Source organism: Mustela putorius, unplaced genomic scaffold (genome assembly GCF_011764305.1).
Source record: "Mustela putorius furo isolate JIRA1106 unplaced genomic scaffold, ASM1176430v1.1 tig00000253_pilon_pilon_pilon, whole genome shotgun sequence".
NCBI classification, from domain to species: domain Eukaryota; kingdom Metazoa; phylum Chordata; class Mammalia; order Carnivora; family Mustelidae; genus Mustela; species Mustela putorius.
The window spans coordinates 9,342,805-9,367,208 of record NW_025421329.1 but is presented as its reverse complement, the minus strand read 5'-3'; the positions used below and the strand labels follow the sequence as shown (position 1 = coordinate 9,367,208).

The 24,404-nt window shown below is 49.0% G+C and overlaps 1 protein-coding gene and 1 long non-coding RNA gene across 3 annotated transcripts in view; both read left to right on the top strand.

Annotated features, from left to right (window-relative positions):
* The first annotated feature begins 1,284 nt into the window (after positions 1–1,284).
* FOXA2 (forkhead box A2) lies at positions 1,285–5,639 on the top strand. 2 transcript variants are annotated; one of them, XM_004754118.3, is made up of 3 exons: positions 1,285–1,518; positions 2,542–2,611; positions 3,621–5,639. In XM_004754118.3, exons 2-3 carry the CDS (start codon positions 2,543–2,545, stop codon positions 4,923–4,925), a joined length of 1,374 nt encoding a protein of 457 aa, XP_004754175.1. In that variant the 5' UTR covers positions 1,285–1,518; position 2,542; the 3' UTR covers positions 4,926–5,639. The 2 variants fall into 2 exon arrangements, with proteins under 2 accessions (XP_004754175.1, XP_004754174.1); XM_004754117.3 differs by lacking the exon at positions 1,285–1,518 and having other exon boundaries at positions 2,166–2,611.
* A 2,585-nt stretch (positions 5,640–8,224) lies between these two features.
* The window catches only part of LOC101681516, a 32,316-nt gene continuing 16,136 nt past the window's right edge, over positions 8,225–24,404 (top strand). The window contains exons 1-2 of the long non-coding RNA XR_001179746.2: positions 8,225–8,397; positions 22,867–23,371. This is a non-coding gene — a long non-coding RNA (uncharacterized LOC101681516). The remainder of the gene's footprint in view (positions 8,398–22,866; positions 23,372–24,404) is intronic.

Here is a 24,404-nt window from a genome sequence, read left to right as displayed (position 1 = left end):
GAACCATAGTTTCAGTCGGGACCAAAAAGAGAAAGGGAAATGGAATACATACACACATGGAAAGATTAGGTTAACCAGAATTTTCGACTCCATACACACGAGAAAGCTATGTGTCTTGTCGTTGATTCGCAGGTTTGTCTGTTTGGGCGTCTCTTTTTTACTGAATTTGAGAAGCGCTCCCTGGGCAGGGGTGTGTGGGTGTGTGTGTGGAATTGACAAAGTGTTTTGAGGTGTGTGTGTATGTGTATAGCTGCGTTTCTGCTCTGATCCTCTGCAGAAAGCTTTAAAACACACACACACACACACACACACACACACACACGCAACTTAACCTCTTGAGTGCCAGTGCGCACCCTTCTTCCCCAAGCCCTGGGGAGAACAGTTAAATTGCTCCCCTCATGCTCTGAGACTCGGTGAGAGATGCCGGGAATCTATCTCTTGGGCTCCCCAGCACGTACATACACTAAGTGTTCATTCATATACCCCACAACACACTTCCTAGATGCACCGGGCTGGCCTGCCTCTACCGAGAGCCCTCTGGGCTGCGCAGGGCTTTGAAAGCCATTCAGACTTCAGCTTTGGGGGATCCTACCCTGACACTCTCTAACCCCCTCACTATGAATGGGTCAAACCATTTGAGGTTCAGCAAAAAAAGGTGGTACCAGCGACTCCATCTGGTTCAAAGAGATGCAGGCCTGGGATGGGGGCGGGGGGGAGGAAAGGGTGTCTTCCCTGCATGGACTGCTCTTCCTCGCTGTCCTTCTAGACTGACCCTCATACAGTCCTTCCATTCTCAGTGCTCAGCTCCTGTCTTCTGACACCATTACCCATCACTTTGGCCAGTGGACCAGATACCCACTATTTCCTATTTGTTCTTTATCTCTGTGGTGAGGGAACAGGGCTGAATCCTCATGGCCCAGCCTGTTTTTAGAACCAAGAAAAGAAGTCCACATCAAACACCTGCAATAGCCCCAAACCCTGCAATCTGGGCTCACTTAAGGTGTTGGTAGCTGGCCCAGGACAGATGATAAGCTGAACCCAGAAGCGGTAGCAAAAATAAAAAGGAAGTAAATGGTTGCGGGGCTTCTAATTCTTACAGAAGAGCCCCTCAAGAAAGCAGAGAACAGAGACCTTCCTGAAGTAAATTCCATGTGTCCCATTATTGATTCCTTTATTCCCCTCTCTCCTCCCGCCTCACCCCCCACCTCCTGCCCTGTTTGTTTTAGTTACGAAATGCTGTGGGCACCTCGGTTGTGACTGCAAAGTAACCTTGAAACACGGCGTCCTGAATGTCAGAGACAAATAGCAGTCTCCCAACCGTCGACTGCAGCTGGCGGGGGCCGAGCGCGGGGCGCTCGGCGATCGGACAGTGCTCTTGCCCGACAGCCACTCCCCAGCCGGTCTCGGAAGGCTGGGCTCGGAGGAGGAGAAAGCGCGCCCCGCACGCCTTCCCGAGCCGTTTGGGTCTTAACTGTAACAGGGAGGGGCGTCCCAGGAGCAGCGGCAGGCGAGTTCAAGGTGTGTACACAGTTTTTCTAAATACGACAGCGCTTTGCAAATTGGCTCTGTCACCGTCTTGTCGTTTTGACAGGGAATGAGCACTGAGAGCGAAGAAACCCGGGATAAGTGAATGCGGCGTTTCTAAGGCTCTGCGGAGGGGCAACCGGGCGCGGAGGCCGGGCTCGCCCTCCGACTGGCGCACTAGGCGCCGGGCGCTAGGGGACCGGGCGGCGGTCAGAGCCTTGTGCCGCTACTGGGGTGGCTTCCTCCTAGGTCCCTCCTCCCACGGGCACTCCCCGCGCACGGGGGGGGGGGGCATGGGGGCTGGAGCAAGGAGCCTGCTCGCCCACTCGCCCCGCTCGCCTGGCCTGGCACCGGTGCGGGCGCGGCGGCATTGGGGCGGGCGCCGGGCGCCGAGGGGCAGGTGCCGGGCGCCTGCCGAGGCTCCCTCTCACCTAGGTGTGAGCTGATTATTCAAATGGGCTGTCCCGGGTCTGGGGATTGGAGGCCCGCGCCAGCGCGCCGCGCTATATCACCAGCCGCCCACGTCACTGCGGCACTTGTCCGCTCCGCGGTCCACACCTCCTCCGCCTCCTCCTTCTCCTCCTCCTCCTCCTCCTCCTCTCCTCCTCCTCCTCCTCCTCCCTCTCTCCACCACCCCCCCCCACCCGCCCCCGCGCCGAGCGCTTCCCGCCGCCTCCGGGCAGCTCGCACTGCCAACCTCGGCCTCCGCCCGGCAGCCCGCAAGCGCGGCGGCGGCTGCGGCGGGCGCTCCCTACAGCGGGGCTCGGGTCCGGGCCTCCTCCCATCCTTGGCCCCCTCCTCCCGTGGCTGACCCCTCCCGCCCGTTCCAACTACCGCCTCCGGCAGGCCAAGGGAAAGAGAGGGAGTGGAACGGGAGAGAAGGAGTGCGAGAGAGGGAGGGAGGGGACGGTGCCTTGGCTGACTTTTTTTTTTTTTTAAGAGGGTGGGGGTGGGGGGTGATTGCTGGTCGTTTGTTGTGGCTGTTAAATTTTAAACTGCCATGCACTCGGCTTCCAGTATGCTGGGAGCGGTGAAGATGGAAGGGCACGAGCCGTCCGACTGGAGCAGCTACTATGCCGAGCCGGAGGTAGGCACTCGCCTTTTCCAGGGGGAAGTGGGGTGGTGGCGTTCGCACTGTTCCCCAACCTCAGGACCGTTTCCCTCGCCGGCACCCGCCCCCCACCCCCAGCCGCTCTGGGCAGCCGCCTTTTCCACCCTCCTTCGACTCAAATGGGTCTCTTTTTTATACGACACACTGTTAGCCTTGAGATAATATTAACTTTGTGATCAAATATTGACTTGCGGCGCCTCCAAATCCTCTTCGTGGCCGAGCCACGCACTATCCTAACAGAGTTATGTTTGGCAGCGCGCGGCTGGGGAGGGGTGGGAGGTCGGCCGGCAAGGGGGTGGGGAGCTGGAGAGAAGGTGGATAGGAGTTGGGGACTGAAGTAGAGTCAAATTCAAAGACTAGAGACAAAGAGAAAGAAAGTTTGTGGCTGCAAAGCCCAGCCGCCTGTAGTTCGGTTCTCGGTCTTCTCCTTGCCCCTTAACTCAGTGCCTCCAGCTGGCCCCAAACTCTGCGCAGGCACTGGGTCTTGGTTCCCCTGGGGCCAAGGATGGGGTCCCAAGAGGAAGGATGAACGGAGAAGCCTGGAACAATCTCCGCTTGAGGCCGCTGGGCGCCCTAGGCTGTGACCCACAGGTTGTTCACTAGGGTCGGAGGACGCGACCAAGGCCACGGTGCGGATTCGGTATGCTGGCCTGAGAGTTGAGGAAAGGAGATGCATTTGGGGTGCCTGATTTAGGGGTGCTCCGGGGGACCCTTGCTTTAGAATCTGAGCAAGGGGCAGAAGGGCTAGGATCCAGCCACATGCAAACAGCAGCAACCTGCTGGCCAACTCCTTCTAGACGATCCCGGCTTTCTCCGGGTGAAACGGACTCGATGTCCGGGGCCCAGGGGCCAGCCGGGGGAAGGACTCCCCAGAGGCCTCCTCGCAGGCGGGGGGGCCTGGGCTAGCCTGGTGGGTGGGAGGTCAGGGCACGCTCTAGTTTCGATGCTAACCCTGTGCGCCTCCCTCCCCGGGCTCTGTCCGCAGGGCTACTCCTCCGTGAGCAACATGAACGCCGGCCTGGGGATGAACGGTATGAACACTTACATGAGCATGTCCGCGGCCGCCATGGGCAGCGGCTCCGGCAACATGAGCGCCGGCTCCATGAACATGTCCTCGTACGTGGGCGCGGGCATGAGCCCGTCCCTGGCCGGCATGTCCCCCGGGGCGGGCGCCATGGCGAGCATGGGTGGCTCAGCCGGGGCGGCCGGTGTGGCGGGCATGGGGCCGCACCTGAGTCCCAGCCTCAGCCCGCTCGGGGGACAGGCGGCCGGGGCCATGGGCGGCCTGACCCCCTATGCCAACATGAACTCCATGAGCCCCATGTACGGGCAGGCGGGCCTGAGCCGCGCGCGCGACCCCAAGACTTATCGGCGCAGCTACACGCACGCCAAGCCGCCCTACTCCTACATCTCGCTCATCACCATGGCCATCCAGCAGAGCCCTAACAAGATGCTGACATTGAGCGAGATCTACCAGTGGATCATGGACCTCTTCCCCTTCTACCGGCAGAACCAGCAGCGCTGGCAGAACTCAATCCGCCACTCTCTGTCTTTCAACGACTGCTTCCTCAAGGTGCCCCGCTCGCCGGACAAGCCCGGCAAGGGCTCCTTCTGGACCCTGCACCCCGACTCGGGCAACATGTTCGAGAATGGCTGCTACTTGCGCCGCCAGAAGCGCTTCAAGTGTGAGAAGCAGCTGGCCCTGAAGGAAGCCTCAGGCACCACGGGCAGTGGCAAGAAGGCCGCCGCCGGGGCCCAGGCCTCGCAGGGTCAGCTAGGGGAGACCGCCGGGCCGGCCTCTGAGACTCCAGCGGGCACCGAGTCGCCCCACTCCAGCGCCTCTCCGTGCCAGGAGCACAAGCGAGGGGCCCTGGGGGAGCTGAAGGGGACGCCCGCTGCGGCCCTGAGCCCCCCGGAGCCCGCGCCATCGCCGGGGCAGCAGCAGCAGGCTGCGGCCCACCTGCTTGGCCCTCCCCATCACCCAGGTCTGCCGCCAGAGGCTCACCTTAAGCCCGAGCACCACTACGCCTTCAACCACCCCTTCTCCATTAACAACCTCATGTCCTCGGAGCAGCAGCACCACCACAGCCACCACCACCACCAGCCCCACAAAATGGACCTCAAGGCCTATGAACAGGTGATGCACTACCCTGGCTATGGTTCCCCTATGCCGGGTAGCCTGGCCATGGGCCCGGTCACGAACAAAGCGGGCCTGGATGCCTCGCCACTGGCCGCAGACACCTCCTACTACCAGGGAGTGTACTCAAGGCCCATAATGAACTCCTCTTAAGAAGATGCTGGAGCCAGGTAGCTTGGGACAAGGACAAGAAAAAAGGAAGTGGGGTGGAGAGTTTGAGGAAGGGGTGCTGGAGAGATCCAAGGGAGAAGAAATCCATTACCTCCTCACCCCCAGGACAGCAGCCTCACCTCGCCCTCAGCAGCTTCCCCTCCCAAACAGAGGGGCCACACTGATATCTATTATTCTGTATAAGGAGGGAAGGCAAAAAGAGATATAGTCAAAAACAAACAAACAGAGGAGAGGAAGAAAAGAGCAAAAAGCCTCTGGTTTCTACTACTGTGTAGACACCTGCTTCTTTAAGCATTTGCGAGTTCTGATTTTTTTTTTGTTGTTGTTGTCTTTCTCCTCCATTGCTGCTGTTGCAGGGATGTCTTACTTTATTAAAAAATGAAAAACAAAAAAACAAAAACAAAACCCCACAAACTTTTGTGAGTGATTCAGTGTAAAATCATGTAGTTTTAACAGAGAAGCAGAGTTGTACTATTGTTTAAAAAGGAAAAAAAAAAAAAAGATGTAAGGGTCTGTTGTAAATGACCAAGAAAAGAAAAAAAAAATGCATTCCCATTCTTGACACGGTGAAATCCAGGTCTCGGGTCTGATTAATTTATGGTTTCTGCGTGTTTTATTTATGGCTTATAAATGTGTGTTCTGGCTGGAAGGGCCAGAGTTCCACAAATCTATATTAAAGTGTTATTGCCAGTTTTACCCCTTGAATCTTCAAGATTTTTTTTCCTTTTGCCTGACTTGAAAAATAAACAGGTCCAGAAATTATTTAACAGTGGGGGGAAGGGGATCCTGTCTGGTTGGAGATTTCATTCTATTTTGGTGAAGGGGGGGCATGATGGTTGTTGTTTTAACATTTTATTATTAAAACTTTCAGACACACTGAAGTACAACAGATTTTACAGAAAACACACATGTGCCCATTGCCCAGATCCAACAGCTATTGTTTCACTATTCTTGTTATATCACATATCTGTCCAGCTGTCTGCACCTACATTGATCAATTCAGGTTATTTTTTTCTAAGTGCATTTCAAACGCGATCAAGCCCATTCAGCATGGTATGGCCATAGACCTAAATGCATTTCAAAGTAAATTTCAGACATCAGTACACCTACCCCTAAACACTTAAGCATGAACATCATTAAATAGAACTCAATATTATTTATGATTGCTTTTGGAGTTTTGAGTTGATCTTTACACACATTGACTCACACAGATCCAAGGTGGACCATTCCCGGGTTTGATGCAGGTTTACGTATAAAGTTGGAAGAAAACATATATCTTAATTTCCCATCTGGCTCATGTGAAGGAACAATGTAGTTGATGTCTCTTGGGCCCCAGGAAGCTGACTTCTCTGGGGCGAAGCCTGTATTTTACTGTATTTCCAATCTTAGGCCTCCCTTCAAGTCAGTGAGCCCAGATTGGATTTGCAAATTCCTGGTGCACCACTTTCATCTCTGCTTCTCTGGCACCCCTTTACCCTCCTACAGAACTGGAACTCTGCGTAGATCCTAAGCCTCAGGGCTCCCATTAGCCTCCACCACCCTATCCTACTCTCCTCCATTTAGATGTTCTGCCCAGCCTTGGTAGACCTAACTGTAGCCAGAGAGCAGTGAGATTTTCGGGACCACCTCCTCCCACTGTGGCACCTGATTCAGAGAAACAGAATTTCTCCTGGAATTGGTGTTTAAAGGGATAGCTCAAGGTGATGGTCTAAATCTCCTTTATAAAATAAGGTATATTTGGGGTTGAGGTTGTCAAGTGACCCTGGCCAATGGTGAGAACCCAGGGTCTGTAGATCTGTTTACTCCACCCTCTCCACAAACAACCCCCTCTTTGGACAGTCATCAATTAGCCCAGGCTGGGAAGTCAGGAATGCAGGGCCAAGGGTATAAGGAGGTGTTTTGTGAACCTTAAATGAAAAATCTAAAAGTATAAAGAAAGACCAGAATAGATTCTTACAAATCTTGCTGTATCTCCCCACAGATGGTGAAGCCTCCCCAAATAGGCAGCCAACCGGACTGAACTGGCTACCAGAGAGGCGAAGCACGGCCTGGGCGGGCAAAACGGACCCGGTTTTGACTTTGCCTGGGCCATGTGCGGGCCTACAATCTGGCGGGATGAGGGCAGGAGCCAGTGTCCCCGCAGACTTAGAGATGTGCCATGCACAGCTATCTTAAGGTGGACGATTACCGTCTGCACAGGCTTCTGAAGCAGGACTTTTTGCCTCAAAGTTTCACAGCCCAGGACCCTGTTTTCAAGGACTAGATTTTTGGGCTTGTTGAGCACCCAAACCTGGAGTGTCCCAGGTTCGCCCCTACTCTGGAGACATGGAGACAGCCCCCCCCCCTTCGCCCTCTGCCACCTTGCGAGGTCTCTGCACCCTCAAGACCTGGCCTTCCCACGCGCTTGAGGGGGTTTGCCCTCCCCTCGCATCAGCCCCCCCCCCTCGCCCAGGCTCCAAATCCCTTTTTAACATGCCACATTGTCCCAGGAACACAAGGAAGAGAAATTGGGGAGGGGTGGGGGGGATCCGGAGGCCACAGCCAGCAATCAGGCCCGTCTCTCCCCCTGGCAAGGACACACACGTCGTGAGCCCGGCCTGAAATGTGTTTCATTATCACATAAAAGGCTCCCGTGGCGAAGGAGCCGAGAGGCAGGGCCGGGGGCCGAGTGGGGGACAATGGAGGCTGAAAGCGCTGCCCTAACCTGCTATGTTTCGTATCGCACGCCCATTGTGCGAGGGTCGTTTTAAACTACTTAGCGCTCCCCCCTCCACTGATCCCGGCCGATAAGATATAGTTCTGTCCGAATACATAAAAAGGATGTCGGAGAGGGGGCGCTTTCGGAGGCTTTTCTGCGCTTCTGGTGTCTTTCACACACACCGCCCCCACCCCGCCCGCCTCAGACCCCTCCCCCAGCCGGGCTCCAAGCTCTCTAGCTCACAGTTCGTCCTCCTCCCGCTTTCCCCAACTCTAAGTATTGTAGGGTGCAGCGTTTCTTTTTTCCTACCTCTCTCTCTTTTTCTTCCCTTTCCCCGCGCGGTCCGCGCGTCGGTTTAAGCAATCGTGATCTGTGAATAAACAAAGTCAGTAAACAACCGAAAAAAACATTCTAGATCCGAATTCCAGGAGGGTAAACTTTCCATGCCACGTCACACTTCAGCAAATTTGCACAGATATTATATTGCCTCCCCCTCCTTTATTATTCTTTTTTTTTTTTTTTTTTTTTTTTTTTTGCTAGGATCCCATTGTACTTAACTGAATTTTATAACGCTGATCGATATCTTGGTAAAATATTCATTTTTAAACTAGCGGGCAGTGAAATCTTTGCTTTGTGTGCTAAAGTCAACAGTCGCTCGGTTTGAGCTCAAATAAATGCGGAGATGCCTCGGCTCGGAGCAGTTGGCCGCCTCCCTCCGCGAGCTGGACGCTCCGCCGCCAGCCCGCCACACCGAAGGTAGGGAGCGCGCCCACTCTGGGGCCATAACCAGGTCCCCTGGGCAGCGTCCGCCCCCCATTCCCGTCCGCGCGCTTCCCCTCCCCCAGCCAGTCCCTTAACCTTCTAAAAGCTCCAACGCAAGGTGTTGGGGGTTCGGGAGTGAGAAACTAAGTCGGTGAAGAGACCTGGGGTTTGTGAGATGGCCTTTTTTTTTTTTTTTTTTTTTTTTTTTTTTTTTTTTTTTTTTTTTTTTTTCCGGGGATTTCTGAGACTGCACGGTGTGGGTGGATGAAGGGGTGAAGAGTTGCAAACAGACTCAGTCTGGGGTCTGAGCATACAGAGTTTCTTGAGGCCCTGAAGCTGTGGAAGCCAGGACAGACTCCTGCATCGCCTCTGGGCTGGGGATTCGATCCGACGGCTTCACGTTTCCCAAGGACAGTGAAAGGGTGGGAGTGGAACACTTCTGGCCTCTGAGTCTGGGGTGGGTGCAGCGGAAAATGGAGGGCTGGTACCGGATCGCTGCGGGGCAGAGGCCGGAGAGTGGCGAAGTCCTCCCCCAAAACCTGGCGTTTGGGTTCCAGTCTGGTCTAAGCGTTTGCCTCAAGTCCCTAAACCGGGCACAGTGGGGATCGACGCCGCGAGGCATCAGGGGAGGGACAGGGCCTTTCCAAGAAAGCTCCAAGAAGCGGCCGGTGCCCTTTACGCACAGGCGCGCACAGCTACAGACAGGTTTGGAAGCCTCGCGGGTTACAAGCGGGACCCCGGGTGTGGAGGAGGGGAGAGAAACAGGCCACTAGGCCATTTATCTCCATTTTCCCAGAGGCTGTCCGGCGCAGGGGCGCGCTGCGGTAAGGGAGGACGGGATTTTGGAGGGCCGAACAGAACCAATCGCATCTTAACTGCCGCGGGCGGGAAGGCACCGGCTCCGAAAAGCTAAAAGTTCCAAAGCTGCCAGTTGAAACTGCAGGAACCCGGGGTCCCAGGGCAGGGCATAGGGTACTGGAAAAGTATCTTTCCTCTGGGGTCTACCAGGTGTTCCCTGAAATTTGCAATTCCCCTAGGGTGTTTGCTTTAAAGAGCTAGACATCCGGCCTTTTTTAAAGCCCGCGCAGACTTCTAGGTATTTCGCCAGGCGGAGAGACAAGCGCTCTTCCCGTCTGCCCCGGAATCACCAGATCCCGAACTCAAAAGGGCAGAAATAGGTCCCTGTGATTGGCAGGGTCAGTTATGTGGGCACCTCTGTGTGGGGAGCACAGGCGCCCCCTCCCTGCCTTCCCTGGCGCCCCGGCCCTGGCACTTTTGTCCACCTCACCAGCGGCGGGCTAGAGAGAGCGCCCGCCGAGCTCCCACGCCCGGGTTCCGGCTCGCGACGGTTATCTTCCCTAAACAAGATAGAACGCCTGCAGGACATACGCCTAGACTAATCGTTTTTAAATAATTAATGCTTCACCGTTCTGCTGGTAATGTGCGGCCTCGAATCCGTCAATTACTTGTCATTAGACGAGTGTCGCCTAACGGCCTTCCCTCGGGCCTTTGATGGCTCCAGGTCACCCAGCCCAGCCCACTCACGGCCGAATGAAAAGGTGTCCGGCCTTTGAGAGCCGGGCGCGGAGTAGCTGCGGCCCTCAATTCAGTGCGAGTTTTGAAAGAAAGACCGTCGCTGAAGAGATGTAATCTTCCAAATGGACAATTTAAACGCCTGATCTTTATCGCCTGCCTTCCCTCCCGGCTTTATAAAGAAAAGCCGGTCCTCAGTGCTTTGGGGGGGGGGCTTTTAATGTAGGGGTGGGGTGGGGAGAAGCAAGAGATGAGGTTTAATAGGGCATAGAACAGGTGTTTGTTCAAGAAGGTACCTGGAGGTACCTCGGGGTAACTGGTTTTCTCAGGGGCAGCTCATTCTCCTAAGCGTGGGGTCTGGAGGTATTGCGGGCTTTGAAGGTAAGGTGCACAGATACGTCGTCCTGAGTGTATAAACCAGAACGTCCAGAGGAAGCGACCGGGCCTTTTCTGGCTGTGAATCTTCACCCTGCCAGAGGCGATAGGACAGGGAGCATTCTTACAGTCACCCACCCACCATGGGCCTGGACATTGCAGGACGGTCTGTGCTAGCTAATGCCCACAGACTTGTGGGCACCAAGTCCTGCAGCGTAGAAAAGGCCCCTAGACACACACACACACACACACACACGCACACACACCAGAGCCACCACCCCCAATTTGCTGTCCCTGCTGTAGCAGAAGAGCAAGATTTGAGACCCCAAATGCCTTTGCTGGGTCAGGGACACTGTGGAAACCAGCCTTGGCCACAGCACCATGGCAACCCCAGTCTGCCAAGGGTTGATGGAGCAAAATTAAAACAGAAACACAAACACAAGAAAAAACTTCCCCAAAGTTGTGATTTGATTTTCATTACATTTCTGCTGCTCCCTTCCCCCGTCCAAAGTTATTCTTATAGTAACGAAATATCTGAGGCTCTCAGAACCTTCCATGGCCCCTTTGAGCAAAACCAATGTGCTGTATCTTCACCACTCTCAGCTTTACAGAGTTCAGATAACAAATTTCTCATAGCCCCCTGCCCAGGATGAGTTTTCCTCTGAGAAGAGGAGAAACATGAGGGAAGGAGAGAGGAAAAAAAAAAAATCATGAGGAGAGTGGGAGAAACTTTAAAAAGAAATAGATGGAGAAAGGGTGACTGAAACGTGCCTGTGTGCCTGCTTGTCCCTGGAGGGCCTGGGGCTGAGCTTTAGGCCCTTGGCTTCAGACTACATCCTTCCTAGGGCATGCCGCCACCATTGGGTCTTTTTGAAAAACTCCTTTTTGATGAGATTCACCGGATATGGGCAGGGTGTTGCAGTCACCTCCAGAAACAAGCAAACAAAAATTGCACAGAATAGATGCTCATCGCCAATGGAGCTCAGCAGGGTCCCCACCTCCAGGGGGCTTCTTCTCCCTTTGTCAAAACTCCCAGGGAGCTCCCCACCCCAGAGCTCTCCAGAGGTTGCCTTGGAAGCCTAAATCCTGGGGCATCTTCCCCATTCTGTTCGCAGCCTTCCTGCCCACTCTCTTATCCTTTTTCTCCTTTCTTCTTTAAAACAATCATGTGTGTCCCCCCTCGCCCCCTCCCGCCATTGTATTTGTTGATGACCTAACACGCTCACACCAAAAGCCACACACAGAAAACCAACAACGTGGGATGGGAGGAGAGACCAATTATGACTGAGGCTAACAAGCGGGGAACACCCAAGTTGAAGCCGGCTGTCTCCTGGGAGACTGATGGAGGCTTATTTTACAAGCTGTCATTCCATCGTGGTCCCTATTGCCAGACTGGAGGTGATTCCTATTCTCCCCTCCCCCTCAGCCCCTGCACCCAGGGGCTCATTTCGGATTCTTTGTATATCCTCTGCAGAAGAAGCTGCCACCGAAGTCCATCTCCTGCTCAGGTAGAGAGAGCAGGGATGTTTTACAAGCACATCGTCACAATACTTGGCTTGTTTTCCACATCCTCAGAGCTCTGAGCTCACTGCCAGCAAGACCTGAACTAGTCACACATGCCTTCGTCCTCCTCACCAGGTTCCCATTAAAATGCTTTGACAACTTAGCCTTTACACTTCTCCCTTCTTCCTCTTCCCCTTCCACTTCTTCCCCCTTTCCTCCTTCTCTTTCTTTTCCTCCTCTCCTTTTCTTATGTCCCCCCCCCCACCAAAGAAGGGATGATATTTTACTGTCAGATAACACAATTGAGAGCTGGATTGCTAAAAGAAGCAACACAAATTAAGTTGTTTTCATTCATGCAAAAGTAGAGGTCTCACATTCTCATTGGAATAAGGGCCTGGGGTTTACCCCCCTCTTGAAGCTAATTAGAGGCAGGAAAGTTCTCTCTGATGTCAGGACACCATACCAGCATCATCATATTTATTTAAATTTAACACATCAACTAAACAGAGAGGGAAAATTTCAGCATCACCAACATGTGTGAGGAAGAAATACTGGAGTATTTCTTGCCATTAGAACTTAAGAAGGGGAAATTGTTTGCTGTGGTTCATTTCTCTTTGAAGAAAGGATTCTGCTTCAGCTTGACTTCCTGCATAGGTAAATCAGCTTTTCTATTGTTTCATTTATCTGAAAAGAATAAAGCCACAGGGTTCAAGAATAAGCAGGGATGTTTTGGGGCCAGGGTTGGTTATGACCCCAGCAAATCAAAACAGGACTGTGTGCATGTGATATTCAACTTGTTATCTCGTTAGAAAGATGATCTCAATCCATTATCCCTTCCTCTTTCACAAAGCAGACATAATTATATAATGAATTTTGTTGGGAAATTTTTGCTCATATGAAAAAGAACACACATTGCTAATCTGAAGACATAGTTGTTAAAAGCACATTACTTGGAAGTGGACGCATAATATTGAGAAGTTTGGAGGAGAAGGCTTGAGAGGACTTAAAGCAGGACGTGGGTGGCTGGAGAACTGGAAAGGGCAGAGGATGCTTATATGTCATTTCCATGATGGAGCAGGGTACAGTGTCAGCTAGGGCAGGACCTGGGTCACAGGGAGTTCTGTATGGAGGCCAGAGGCATCTTTAGCAAAGAAATCAGGATGTCAACATGGGGACTCCTTCCACTCAAGCTTAAGCTTTGTCTTTTAAAACCCTATCTAAGAAATTTAAAACAAAAAAGACCAACCCATTATGTATTTTCCTTTGGCCAGCAACTCTGAATTATGTTCAACTGAGCCATTCACAAACGAAAGAAGTTGTAACTTCAGCTGAGAAAATTCACCCTCTATACTGAAAAGTGAGTCAACTTCTTGGCAAAACTTGTGCCCTTCATCCTACCTTCTTAATATTTTTCAGCTCCCACCACCCACCACGCATCACCCCTCTCTTTTCTTTATCACAATTGTATTACTTCAACCACCAATGAGTACTGTCACCCCTGTGCCAGACACTGGGCAAGGTGTCTTCATGAACATGACCTCATTTAAGTTTTCCCATGCCCCACCAGTAGAATCCAGAACTTATGGGTAATGGACCTGGGTTTGAGAGAAGTGAGGGAACCTGTTCCGACTTCAGAGCTCAGCACTGAACTCAAGTCTTGCAACTTTATATTCTTTTAACTTCTAGTGGCCTCCTCTGACCCTGGGCACAGAACTCTCTGATTCCATTGTAGTAGGAAACCTGCCTTCTCTAGAATACAGTGAGCTGCTGTTGGTAGAGGGGAAGGCTGGAATGTTAGGAGAAGGCTGGAAAGAAACAGGAAGATCTTCAGAAGAATGAGGTCTGGGTCCTCCTTGCTAGGATGGCAGAGACCCCACCTCCTGTCCTAGAAGGGATTAGGATGCGTTATGTCTGAGATCAGGCTGGATTCTTATTTTCTCTCTCAGAGCAACACAGCATTCCTCTGTGACCATGGTTTCTCAAAGTGGCCAGAGGTTCAATCGAGGGCTTGGCTGGAGGGGTGGAGAGAGCGGGGGGGGGGGGGGGCTGGGGGGGTAGGAATCCGCAGCTAGGTGGCCTCTATGGTGTGATCAGAAAGAGAAAATGCCAGGGAAGAGAAAGAAAAAAAAAAAAGTCAAGGGCAGAAAAAACAACCTGACATGGGCTTAAACAATGCACAGAACCAAATTATTTCTTGAGATGTAGCCTGCCAGTGGTATTCCTTACTGGGGATTCTGGAGTAGAGGCCAGGAATGCTCTGAAAGACTCTTGCCTCTGACCTCCCCATGACCCACACCTGGTGGCCTGATGGCACAGGTGACAGCACAGCTGGAATGCATGTATCACACACAGCTGGGCTTCCATGTGCTGTCCCAGCCCCTGCCCCAGCTGCAGGAAGAGCAAGGCCCCAGCCCCCAGAGTTTGCCTCGCCCTCACATATATACAAATGCAGATCCGGGTAAACAGGGGCCTCAGAGGTTTGCCCCTGAATAGGATATTGGCCCAGGAGGACTGGCCTGCTTCCATCACAGAGGAAGGATGGGATGTGGCCCAGCACTCAGTAGGCCTGCAGTTTGAGCGAAGAGAGTGTCCACCTAGCAGCTGCACATGGACCCATGGGTGTGTAGGAACTGGTGGCTGACTCTTGCTGGCGCTAGGCCCTGAGGACACAGTATAAAATGAACAGGGTCCGCTTGGAGTAAAGGTCTCCTTTTTTCTTTTCAGCTTACTGGAAGAGAAGGCCAGTAAGGCCAGTAATGGTGTGAGGTTTCCTGCAGACTTATCATCTTCCAGTTTGGGATTTGAGGGGAGGCTCTGGACAACTGGATTCTAAGGCCATTGCCATACACAACGATGTCTAGGGCATGGAATAACCGACTCTGGGAAGTGCATTAGTTCTAGAGTAAACCATGTTCCACTCTAAAGTGGATACTTGCGGGGTTAGGTTGAGGTGGGGAGAATGCATCCAGAGTGACAGTCACTCAGTCAGGTTGAGCGCTGAGCCTCCTAAGAACTGTCTGAAAAGGGACAAATGCAATCTTCTGGCTGTTTATGGGGACATGCAGGGAGCAGACATCCAATCTATATTTTGTCCACCCTCCATTTAATGACCACTCCCCTCCCACCAGCAGTTTGCCAATTAAAGGCCAATCTCTCTTGATTTCTTTGCTTTAAAAGGACATTTCAATTCACCCAGCCAAACAATTAAATCCCCCTCTCGCCTCTCCCTTCCCAGAGCTCAGGAACAAGATGCTTCCCTATCTCGTGCCAGCATCGAGCCATGGGAAGGAGCTGATCTCAGGTGCTAACCTGCAGTTATCAGAATGCCAGACTCATTTAGGGAGCTCAACTCTGGAACCCGAGGCGATCCTTTCATTGATTGTGGAAAGCGCTGTTTAGATTTTGTCCTTGCTCAGTAAACAACTAAAAGTAACTGCGGGATTTCTTCCTTACGTTCAGCTGAATCCCTCTCCTTTTCTCTCTCTGTCTCAAACAGGCGCGCGCGTCCAGCATCGAGCTTGTGCGTGTGTACACACACACACACACACACACACACACACACTCCTCCCCTCCCACAGACTCTTGTTAATCAGGAAAGGATAGTCAGACCACAGTCCCTTTATAACAAACACCCCCAGCTAGCTTCTCTCCCCACACCCAGTGTCTGGGTCTTTCAGGGTGGTAGGGCTATACATATCCTGCAAAAACTCACATCTCTCCCAAAGGACATAGCCTCCCAAGTTCCTAAATCTGTAGGGAAAGCTCTTGAGAAAGGGTTGTGCCTTTGGGTTCCTCATGCTGCCACCTCTGAAAGTTCCCACCTGACTAAAATATTTGCCAGAGACTTCCTTGGACTATTCCTCCTTGGCCTCCCTTCCCCCACCCTCAGTGCTTCCCGAGGTCTGGGTTGTCTTTGATAAGCTCGGTGCAGCTCAGACCCAGCTCAACAAAGTTGGGGGTTGAGGGGCGGATTCCCTGTCTGCAATGCTGCACTGGACAGAAGGGTCCAGGATACAGATCTCTTCAGGGATAAAGGCGAATTAAATTGGCAAACTCACTCCCATGATCAAACTTTTAAGGTTCTTAGCAAGATCCCCATTTACTCCAATTACTAATAGCAAAAGACAAAGATGCTTCCTATTGTCCACAATCTGCAATTCTCTGAATAGACCATTTGTTTTAATTAGGTCCCCTTCATTTAGCTCTATCTGTAGGAACAGGTTCGCTCTGAAGTGATTGTGTTGAACGTGCGCACTCTGCCATCTATTTGTGTAAAATAAATAGAAAGACATAATTGCCAGTCATCACAATATAAAAGATTAGTGCAAATCCTAAACAATGACCATTTAAAATTTAATAATTCTTAGAAAAAGGAATCAAATGATAAATAAAGCACAGTTTCTCTGAAGGTGTTAGACACAATCAGCCTGCAACGAATGTGTTCTTAAAAATTAAGGAACTTTCTTTTTCCAAGTTGGTCCTATTTCAAATGGAATTCGTTTTTATTTGTTTAAATTCCTTTCACACGAAAAAATCATTTCAAATTAGATACTTCAGCTTCACATACAGTTCTTCAATATCAGCCAGCCTCCAGCAGAAAGCTTCTTAAAAGTCTTACAGATCTAATACCTGGTTTTATTCTTCCCAAGATGCCAAAACTCTAATATCTTTTATTTTTTTTAAGTCCCCAATTTTGTCCATGAGACATCCACTTTTAGGGAAACAAAACAAAACAAAACAAACGAAAATAGATACTGTAATGGGTAAATTCTTAGGACTTCAGATAGAGATATTTTTCACAATATCGAGTGTTCCACAATCATGCATATTAAGCAAATATTTTTTTAATGAGGGATATTTTGCAAATAATTGCTATTTTATTATATAAGGTACAAAGCAATAACGTATGCCATTTCTTTGAACCCCTTCCGTTTTCCTAGTACAGTTTTGTGAAGGAGAATAAAATACACTTGGGGTTTTGATTTATTTATTATGTGCCAAACCATCTGTATATTTGACAAGACTCAGCTATTTTTCTGCATCCTGTACAGTCTATGCTGTGTCCTGAAGAAAGGGAAGAATAACAGAGTGTCCTCCCCTCGACCACTTGTGTTATGGTCTTGGGTGTAGCTGTTCACATGCAGCTCACAGCATTCTAGCTTCATTGTTATTGATAATGCTATTTTGTTAAATACCAGCTTGGCTCGGACTAAAGCTAATTACCTAATTTCACTTCATATTTGCCTCTGAATTTTATGCTTGATAAAATAGCTCAATGATGTTAATTAAATCTCTCCTTTCAATGATGATTTCTTTGTATTTCTCAAGGTTTGTCTTTCTAGCTATGAAATTTACACTGAAAATACTTCTGGGGTAGCAAGTTCATTGATCATTTTTGGATTAAGCCCGTGAATAAAGTATATTTTTAAATGTCTCCAAGTAAAAATGGACTAGATTCTATGTAGAAGAGGAATTTGTTCTGTTTACCTCTTTCCTTCTGCAATGTTTGTGCAGATCTCCCCTCACCTGGGGAGTAGTTTAGATATTTTGTAATAGTTCACCTTCTCTGGAGCCCAGGCATAGCCATGCTAAGTTTTGAAAAATAATTAAGGATAATTCTAACTCGTAGATATTGGGACGCAGGTTGTAACCTCCTATGGCTCTCTGAAATAAGCGATATTCTGTTTGGTGCAAGGGGCGAAAAACACGACCTAACAGTGTTTACATGTGTATTCAGCCATGAAATTGAATATTATCAAAGTTGAAAAATGCAAATCAAATTAAAACCGGGAAAATTGTCTTTGGAATTACAGCGGCTTGGAGCCCCCAAGTGTTTGCTTAAATTGAAGCGTTTAGAAAATGAAAAACCCTAAATTGCTCCCCTCCATCTCCCACCCGCCACTCCCCCGCAGTTATGAAATTTATTCTTTCTCTTAGAAATACATTGAGGCTCAGGCATCAGTCGTTCGTCCTAGGCATCAACCACGTTGGAACAGAACTTTTTCTTAAAAATTGTCTCCCTTTACTTAGTGTTACTAAAGTCGGGAGTGCTTCAGAAACCGAGCGGCACCCTCTTTCCTCAATTCCGAAATGAGCCCCAAGCCATAGGCTGTCGGGCACGGTTTTGCCGCTTGCGAGCGGCGGGGAAACCTTGTGCTACTGCCGGGCGGAATCCAACCAAGCTGTGCGCTCCAGACCCGGGCGGTGCGGGTCCGGAAGGATAGCGAGCGGCGGTGCTGGGGCTCCCGGCCGCACCCCCGGGTCTGCGCAGCCGGGACTGCCAGAACGCTGGGTCCGCGGAGCTGCCGGCAAAGCCCCGGGAACCTCCTCGTGCTTCGGGCGGGCTTTCCCACGTCTGGGAAGCCTGGAAGCTGGAAACGTGGCGCCTTGCTTCGCCCCCCTCTCGGTGCTCCCTTCGTTAACGCAGGACTTCCCAGGGTCTTCGTGGAGGAGGCCGAAAAAGGGAAGTGTCAAAAACCCATTTTTTAGAAGAGAAAGAGATCTATAAAGCAATAGGCGGTGGGGAGAAGGAGCGGGGGCGGGTCAGGGTTGCCTTTTTCCAAGTTCTAAAGTGCAGGGAACAAACCTTAAGTGGCCAACCCACCAGATGGGGCCAATCCCACCCCAAGTAGCCTGCAAACTTTATTCCTCTCCTGCCCCTCCCCCATCTCCCGGCAGCCTGGGAGAAAACCAGCGCGCCCGCCGCTCTCCAGCAGGTGCCAAGCGCGGACACTTTCGGAGAGAGCCCGCACGGCTCGCGCTGCGCGGCAGGACGTGCAGGTGGAACCGCCGGCGGCGCTCTGCGTGAACCGGTCAAGGGTGGCTAGAGTAGGAGCAGGACCCAGGCAGCCATGCCCAGCAGTGTTAATTGGCTCTGTGGGGAGGCTGGGGATGCCAGCGACGACTTGGATGTGCTGGCGTGGACTTGGAAAAACTTCTACCTCATTTGATGACCCCAAGGATGTTCATTTCGCCCCGCAGCCTGCGCTTTCCCCAGTTCGAATACCCAAGCGTGGTCAGGCCAGGGATCGCCAATGGCGGTCTTTTTGTCCCCAGGGGAGGGGAGACAACTGGTGGCCTCCGCGTCACTTGGTCCTCCCTCCTGGATTCCTCCTCAATCCTTGTAGATTTGAGGGGCAGACCCTGTTCCTGAAACGCAGTAAGTCCAGTCCCACGAACCCTGGTAGGGGAAGGGTGGGGAGTAGCGGAAGCCAATTTTTATTTGAAACTTGCCCCTTTATTTCTTTTCCCGGAAGCCCTGGATCAAGACTAGCTAAACTATGGCTGAGTAAACAACCCATGTTCCCCAGAGTTTTAAATCTACCCATAAGTTGTGGTCGTGTTTTGGAGATTCAGGATCCCATTTCCAAGGAGAGTTGTGGGGGCATGTTTATATTTGTTATTTTTAAAATCAAGCAAAGGAAACAGCAGCCAATTAAAATGAAATATTATTATTTGCCTCCAACGTTGTCAGTGATTTGCCCCCAGGGATCCACAATTTTCCCAAGCCTGTTAACGGGTGACAATGAATGAGTGCCTCCTGTAATTTAATTTTCCTGTCACACTAAATAGAGCTACATTGTAAACCTTAGATCTACTCTTACTGATAGGATCGCCTTGTTTTGCCATTTGCACCATAAAGACCCCCAAAAGGGACACTGTATTGTGACCTCTACTCTTGAATTATTCAAGAACTTAATGACATTTTCCATTTTAAAAAGGGAACTAATTGCCATGGATGTAAAGCATGTGACCTTCTCTCAGTGCCCAGTATGAGAATGTAACCATCTGTATGTGCATACAGGAGCTGCAGAAAGCGGGCAAAAATAGAAGAAAGATGTAAACATAAATGAGCTCCAAATGGACATGGAATTAACCACATTATTTAATTCCACCCCAAGCCATTATGTAATTTTCCAGAAAGTTCTCTTATCTAACCTAAAATCTTTATAAAATCAGCCATCAATTCAAGCCTGTTTTTTGGGTATGGCATGACTTGTTAGCTAAGACAGTAACATTTGAATTTGTGAAATCCAGTGTGTCTTCATTAGTGGGAAACTACTTGGCGTGCTATCAAACAAAATATCTAATAATCTGCTCCCCCCTTTTTTCCCTGGCCTTTCTTCATTTCATTTTTTTTCTTTTTTACTCAATAGGAAAAAGAAACTCACAACTGCAAAGAAATCGTACCTCAGTATTTAGTATTTAAATCAGGCTTAAGTTAATTTTGAAATTCTTCAAGACCAGCATTCTCACTCTTCAAATTCCTTGAAAATGGATGCTTATCTTTCCTCAAAGTCAAAAGACTCCTCGTGTATTTTCTACTGTCCTCTCACTCTTTCCCTAACTCCTAGAGGAAAGCAAAAAGAGAGAAAATGTTCTTTGGCTTTATAATTTCACAGTGTGCAAAGATGCTCCCATGCTTTTCCTGATCTATCTAGTAAGTCCACAGCCAATGTTAACCATTTTAAAGGGGTGAGTAAATTGGGAATAAAACACATTCCCCAGGCTGGGATGCAAATACTTCTTTTGAACTTTTAAGTGATGCTTTCAACAAGGAATCATCATTTGGGCCTAGAACAGACAGTTCCTTTTTAATAACCACACCATGGCTTCATTGAGAACTAAGTAACTTCACTGTGAGCCTGTGTGAATTCACATCTCCATTTTGTAGAATTTGTGGAAAAGAAAATAAAGTATATTTGAACACCTGACTCGATTCTGATGGATCCCCCATTACATCACCCTCTTCTATACAACTGTTGCCACTGCAGCTTGGAGTCCTATGCAAAACAGAGTGTCTGACACTCTATCTGTGGAAGGATATTATTTTAAAGGAGTTTGTCATAAAGCCACTATCACTCTCACGTTATATAACAAAGCAACTGCTTTCATATTTCTTCAAAAGAAACTTGTTTCCTTCCTTGGTATTATGTCCTCTTTGTGTACAGTAACATGGCAGAAAAAAGGAGTAGGGACATATAGTTCTTATTGTTAAATAATATGGACATACTTAAGGAATGAAATTTGAAACATTTTCAAACCAAGAAAAGTTGCAACAGATACAGAATGAACAAAGATCCTTCTCCTGGCAAGTTTCCTGTGCAAAAAGTGGTATGTGATGGGTCAAATGTTAATTTCACTTTACTGATTTTTTATTTAGTTCTCCAAATTAAACATTTTTTTTTTGAACAGCTCAAGATAGATAAGAAGACAGAGACACAATTAGAGGGTCTCTCACAGCATGTATTAGACACTGTCCAGCATTCTACAGTATTATAATCCAGTAATTTTTCCACAGTGACCGTATGTGTTCAAAATGAAAATTTGATTCACTGTTCAAACTGTCACCCTGTGTAAATGACAGTGTTTTTTTTTTTCATCATAAAAAACCCCAAAAAACAAACAAAAAAAAACAATGTTCTTGATCTAGTACCACTTGAAGGAAATTGTAAGTACCAAGGAAAGTTTATAGCATCTTTAGAGCACAGCAAAGCTGTCTCCTCACTCTCTTTCTAGATTGCTTCCTCTTTGGAATGGATTTCTGTGTTGACAATTCAGAGAACTGGGAGGAGGAATTTTATCTTCACTGAGCTTGAGTGGATGATTCTAGAGGGATGTGCAAGAGATTCTTTATTTTATTTTATTTTATTTTTTTATTTGACAGATAGAGATCACAGGTAGGCAGAGAGAGAGGAGGAAGCAGGCTCCCTGCTGAGCAGAAAACCTGATGTGGGGCTCAATCCCAGGACCCTGGGATCATGACCAGAGCCGAAGGCAGAGGCTTTAACCCACTGAGCCTCCCAGGCATCCCTGTGCAAGAGATTCTAAATGAGGGCCTTATTTCACCCGGTTCCCATCCTCACCTCCCCCTGCCCCCCAAAAAGCAAAAGCAACAGCTTTGAAAAGCATTCCCAGTTTGGCTTTTATGAAGGGTGCCTTTTCCATGGTGCAGGAGTGGCATTTTAGTTCCTCATCTGTAAAATGGGTTCGTTCTTTCTCCATCAAGTCTGGAGTGAAGGGACACAGTGAGGCTTTGTGACTGTGTCTCTTGGCGGTAATGGAGATCAACAACACTGTGCACTTTGGTTATTTTCCAAGATGCTGTGCACACACGGGAAAGGAAAAATGAAGCAATTATTCAGGGGAAAATAAGGTAGCTTAAGATACCAAGGCAGATATACTATCAAGCCAGCCTGTCTTTATGCATGTGTAATTTCTTCAGTTTTCCAGACCCTGTTAGGCTTTCAACAACTGTGGTGTGCCAACAGCCTGAGGTGCTTGTCTTTTTCCATTTTTTACCTCCTGCCAGGAAGACCGATGTACACATATTTTCACCCCCATTCCTGAAATTGCTTATATCCTTTGTCTCCTCCTCTAAAGATTTTCAACTGTTGATGTATGGAAAACACCAGAGCTAGGCAAAGTTGATGATAACTTTCTGTCTAATTCTATTTATCTGAATGTAGGTGCATATATATATAGAGAGAGAGAACTTCTGACTATCCATTCTTCTTCTCCTGGTAAATAACATCAAGATAGCTCAACTCTGACATGGTTACTAAAAACACCTTTTAAAACACCTCCATTTCTTCTGTTTAGTAAATATTTATCTAATAACATGGATGTGGCCTGACTCTGTGTCAGGATTCTGCTACTGCATGGAAAGTTGCCCATGACTAACAAAATGGTTACAAAGTCACTCAGCAGTAACATTTTCCAGCACAAGCAAGTGTGGCTGTGGAAGTAGGAACATCTGGTTCTGGTGCTCAGGGAGTCGTACAAAACTCTGAAAAGATTTTCCATAGGATGGGTGAAGCTCTTGTGTTATACTGGTCCTCTATGATGCCGATTAAGTGTTTGAATCATGGAGTAATAAAGCATGTATATCTTCACTGAGGCCAAATGTTCTAGGCATGGAAGACATCAATTTTCTAATGAAAATATAGAAACTCTTCAAAACATACCATTGGGATATATATAGTTCACTTTTCAAACAAAATTCGAATGACTGCCTGATTCTCCTTGACTGCATTCTTATGTTTTCTCTAGATTTGCTTGTTCCCAGCAACCAGAACAGAAAGATGAGATGGAGGAAGCTACTATTTTTCTAAGAGTCCCACGTGTTGGAAAGTACATGAACTTCTCCCCAGGCTGAACTTTGACCGTCACAAGAGTGTCTCCAACAGGCCATACCTTTGCTGTCAGATTCGAATTGCTCCTGGATGCTTTCCTCTGAGTTTTCAAAGAGTATCAACTGAGGAATGAGACACAAAAGCAGACTGTTAATAGAGAGGCCATGGCCCAAGTCCAGATGGGTGCTGTGTATGCACCTGGAGCTCTCAAGATAAAGGGAAGGGGGCACATGGAAATCGAGACTTGCCGCCTTGGACCAAACTACCAGACCCACAAAGCATCAGAATATGTCGACAAAAGATGTTAAAATATGAAAGTGTTGATTTGCCCTGCAGTGCAAATTGAAGTTGTGATGGTTAGGTTGCCCAAGTAGACCTTCAACCTTCCATGAAGTCTCTTACCATGACTAATAAAGCTTACTGTGAGTAAATAATGATGAGTGGCCAATTTTTATAAAAATTCCTGGCCTAAAAGTGAGGGACTATCTTAAGATGTCATTACTTTTCAGTGACAGGGGAAAAAAAAATCCACAGACGCAGAGTGATTGCTTGGGGTGAAAGGTGCTCCAGTATTCATCCCTTGTGGGCCTTTCTTGGCTGGTTGATAAGATTTTGTGGCCCTGCCTTGTAGAAAGCAGAGTGGGCAGCATGTACATAGGCCCTGTGAGCTTCTTGGAGTAGCAGAGCAGGCGCACTTTCCCCAAGGAACCCTGACCCTGACAGGACCCACGAGTAGCCCAGGGCACGCACACCAAGGCCTCTGCCATCTCCCCATCATGGCACACACATGGCACACTGGTGATGACACATTCCAAAAGGAAGGGAATCACAGGTCTCAGGGATGGTCAGCTTGGGGACAGTTGTATTACTCTGAGTGCCATTTTCCATTATTGGGGTGAAGTAGGGCATTGAAGGGACAGAGTTCAACCTGTTTCAAGTGAAAAAATGTCAACCCCAAGGCCCACAGAGCACCTCTCCTTTCCTTTTGAAGACTGAGTGTCTTTCACAAGCTGGCCATTTGCTGCATGGGGGTTTCTAACATAATGTGATTTTTTAGTGTGCTTTGTCTCTGTGGAGAGGCTTCAGAAAGCCCTTGAAGTCCTCAGCCTTAAATCCATGTTAATAGGGGAAGTCTTTTTTTTTTTTTTTTTTTTTTTTTTTTTTTGGTGGAGAGATTGGTTGGGAGAAACATTGACCCAGACTGCACTCTGGGTAAACTAGGGCAAAAGACCTGATATCATCTGCTGGGTACTTATTAACCACTGCTCATTTGTGGGATCAATATTTCCAGCAAAGGAGTCAACACTCAAGATACACCACTACGTACGTCTCATTTTTTTCCTTGACACACAATTTATTTTATAAATGCATCTGCTGGAGAAGAAAAGGCAGTAGGAAGGACTGTGTCTTTTATCTGAGGGATATGCAAAGCACATTTATTTTCAGCTTTTATCT